The 2,473-nt window shown below is 59.2% G+C and overlaps 1 protein-coding gene across 2 annotated transcripts; it reads left to right on the forward strand.

The window, feature by feature from the left end:
- Positions 1-995: 995 nt before the first annotated feature.
- Positions 996-2,273, forward strand: LOC309685255 (tubulin beta-5 chain-like; the record flags this gene model as incomplete). 2 transcript variants are annotated; one of them, XM_082501057.1, is made up of 2 exons in its annotated part: positions 996-1,168; positions 1,280-2,273. In XM_082501057.1, the coding sequence occupies 2 exons, from the start codon at positions 996-998 to the stop codon at positions 2,271-2,273; spliced, it is 1,167 nt and encodes a 388-aa protein (XP_082357183.1). The 2 variants fall into 2 exon arrangements, with proteins under 2 accessions (XP_082357183.1, XP_082357182.1); XM_082501056.1 differs by having other exon boundaries at positions 996-2,273.
- Positions 2,274-2,473: the final 200 nt, after the last annotated feature.

Below are 2,473 nucleotides of genomic sequence, written 5' to 3' on the forward strand. Positions count from 1 at the left end.
CACTTGGTGGGTAAGGAACTGGCTGGATGCCACACTCAAAAAGTTATCGTCGACAGCTCAATGTCCCAGTGGAAGCCAGTGACAAGTGGTGTTACTCAGGGGTCAGTGCTGGCACCAGTGCTGTTCAGCACCTCTGCTGGTGACATGGATGTTAGGATGGAGTGCACCCTCAGCTACTTTGCTGATGACATCAAGCTGTGTGGCACAGTCAACTTGCCTGAGGGAATGGATGCCATCCAGAGGGACCTGGACAGGCTGGAGAGGTGGGCCTGTGCAAACCTCGTGAAGTTCAACAAGACCAAGTGCAAGGTCCTACATCTGGGTCGGGGAAATCCCAAACACAAATCCAGGCTGGGCAGAGAATCGATCAAGAGCAGCCCTGGCTTGGGGGTGTTGGTGGATGAGAAGCTCAACATGAGCCGGCAATGTCCACTCACAGCCCAGACAGTCAACTGCATCCTGGGCTGCAGTCATTCTGCCCTTCTACTCTGCTCTCGTGAGACGCCACTTGGAGTACTGCGTCCAGCTCTGGAGACTCCAACATATGAAGGACATGGACCTGTCGGAGTGGGTCCAGAGGAGGCCAGAAAGATGATCAGAGGCCTGCGTCAAGCTCTGGGGCCCCCAACATAGGAAAGACATGGACCTGTTGGAGTGAGTCCAGAGGAGGGCGACAAAGATGGAGCACCTCTCCTATGAGGACAGCCTGAAAGAGTTGCGGTTTTTCAGCCTGGACAGGAGAAGGCCCCGAGGAGACCTTAAAGCCCCTTAAAGTACCTAAAGGGGCTACAGGAAAGCTGGGGAAGGACTCTTTATCAGGGAGGGTAGCAATAGGACAAGGCGTAATGGTTTTAAACTGAAAGGAGGTTTTTAGATTAGATACTAGAGCGCAACAGCGCTCCCGCCTTAAAGGGGCCGCGCCATCGAATCGCCCAGCAAGACCGGGTGGGGCCCACTGCACCGACACCGCGCCCAGCCCGACCCGCGCCGCCACCATGAGGGAGATCGTCCACATCCAGGCGGGCCAGTGTGGCAACCAGATCGGGGCCAAGTTTTGGGAGGTGATCAGCGACGAACACAGCATCGACCCCACCGGCACCTACCACGGCGACAGCGACCTCCAGCTCGACCGCATCAGCATCTACTACAACGAGGCCACCGGGGGTAAGTATGTGCCAAGGGCCATCTTGGTGGACCTGGAGCCGGGCACCATGGACTCGGTGCGCTCAGGACCCTTCGGGCAGATCTTCCGGCCGGACAACTTCGTTTTTGGCCAGAGCGGCGCAGGCAACAACTGGGCCAAAGGCCACTACACGGAGGGGGCCGAACTGGTGGACTCGGTCCTGGACGTGGTGAGGAAGGAGGTGGAGAGCTGCGACTGCCTCCAGGGCTTCCAGTTGACCCACTCGCTGGGCGGTGGCACCGGCTCCGGCATGGGGACCCTCCTCATCTCCAAAATCCGGGAGGAATACCCTGACCGCATCATGAACACCTTCAGCGTCGTCCCGTCCCCCAAGGTGTCCGACACGGTGGTGGAACCCTACAACGCCACCCTGTCTGTCCACCAGCTGGTGGAGAACACGGACAAGACCTACTGCATCGACAACGAAGCCCTCTACGACATCTGCTTCCGCACCCTGAAGCTGACCACCCCCACCTACGGTGACCTCAACCACCTCGTCTCGGCCACCATGAGCGGCGTCACCACCTGCTTGCGTTTCCCCGGTCAACTCAACGCCGATCTCCGCAAGTTGGCCGTCAACATGGTGCCCTTCCCTCGCCTCCACTTCTTCATGCCCGGCTTCGCCCCCTTGACGTCACGCGGCAGCCAGCAGTACCGCGCCCTCACCGTCCCCGAGCTCACCCAGCAGGTCTTCGATGCCAAAAACATGATGGCCGCCTGCGACCCGCGTCACGGCCGTTACCTCACGGTGGCCGCCGTCTTCCGAGGCCGCATGTCCATGAAGGAGGTGGACGAGCAGATGCTCAACGTCCAGAACAAGAACAGCTCTTACTTCGTGGAGTGGATCCCCAACAACGTGAAGACGGCCGTGTGTGACATCCCGCCGCGGGGCCTCAAGATGGCCGTCACCTTCATCGGCAACAGCACGGCCATCCAGGAGCTCTTCAAGAGGATCTCGGAGCAGTTCACGGCCATGTTCCGGCGTAAGACCTTCCTCCACTGGTACACGGGCGAGGGCATGGACGAGATGGAGTTCACCGAGGCCGAGAGCAACATGAACGACCTCGTCTCCGAGTACCAGCAGTACTAGCAAGAAATTCTTGACTGTAAGGGTGGTGAGGCACTGGCCCAGGTTGCCCAGAGAAGCTCTGGCTGCCCCATCCCTGGAGGTGTTCAAGGCCAGGTTGGACAGGGCTTGGAGCAACCTGGGCTAGTGGGAGGTGTCCCTGCCCAGGGCAGGGGGGTGGAACTGGATGATCTTTAAGGTCCCTTCCAACCCAAACCATTCTA

Source organism: Vanellus vanellus (assembly GCF_965231255.1).
Source record: "Vanellus vanellus genome assembly, contig: HAP1_SCAFFOLD_36, whole genome shotgun sequence".
Lineage (NCBI taxonomy): Eukaryota > Metazoa > Chordata > Aves > Charadriiformes > Charadriidae > Vanellus > Vanellus vanellus.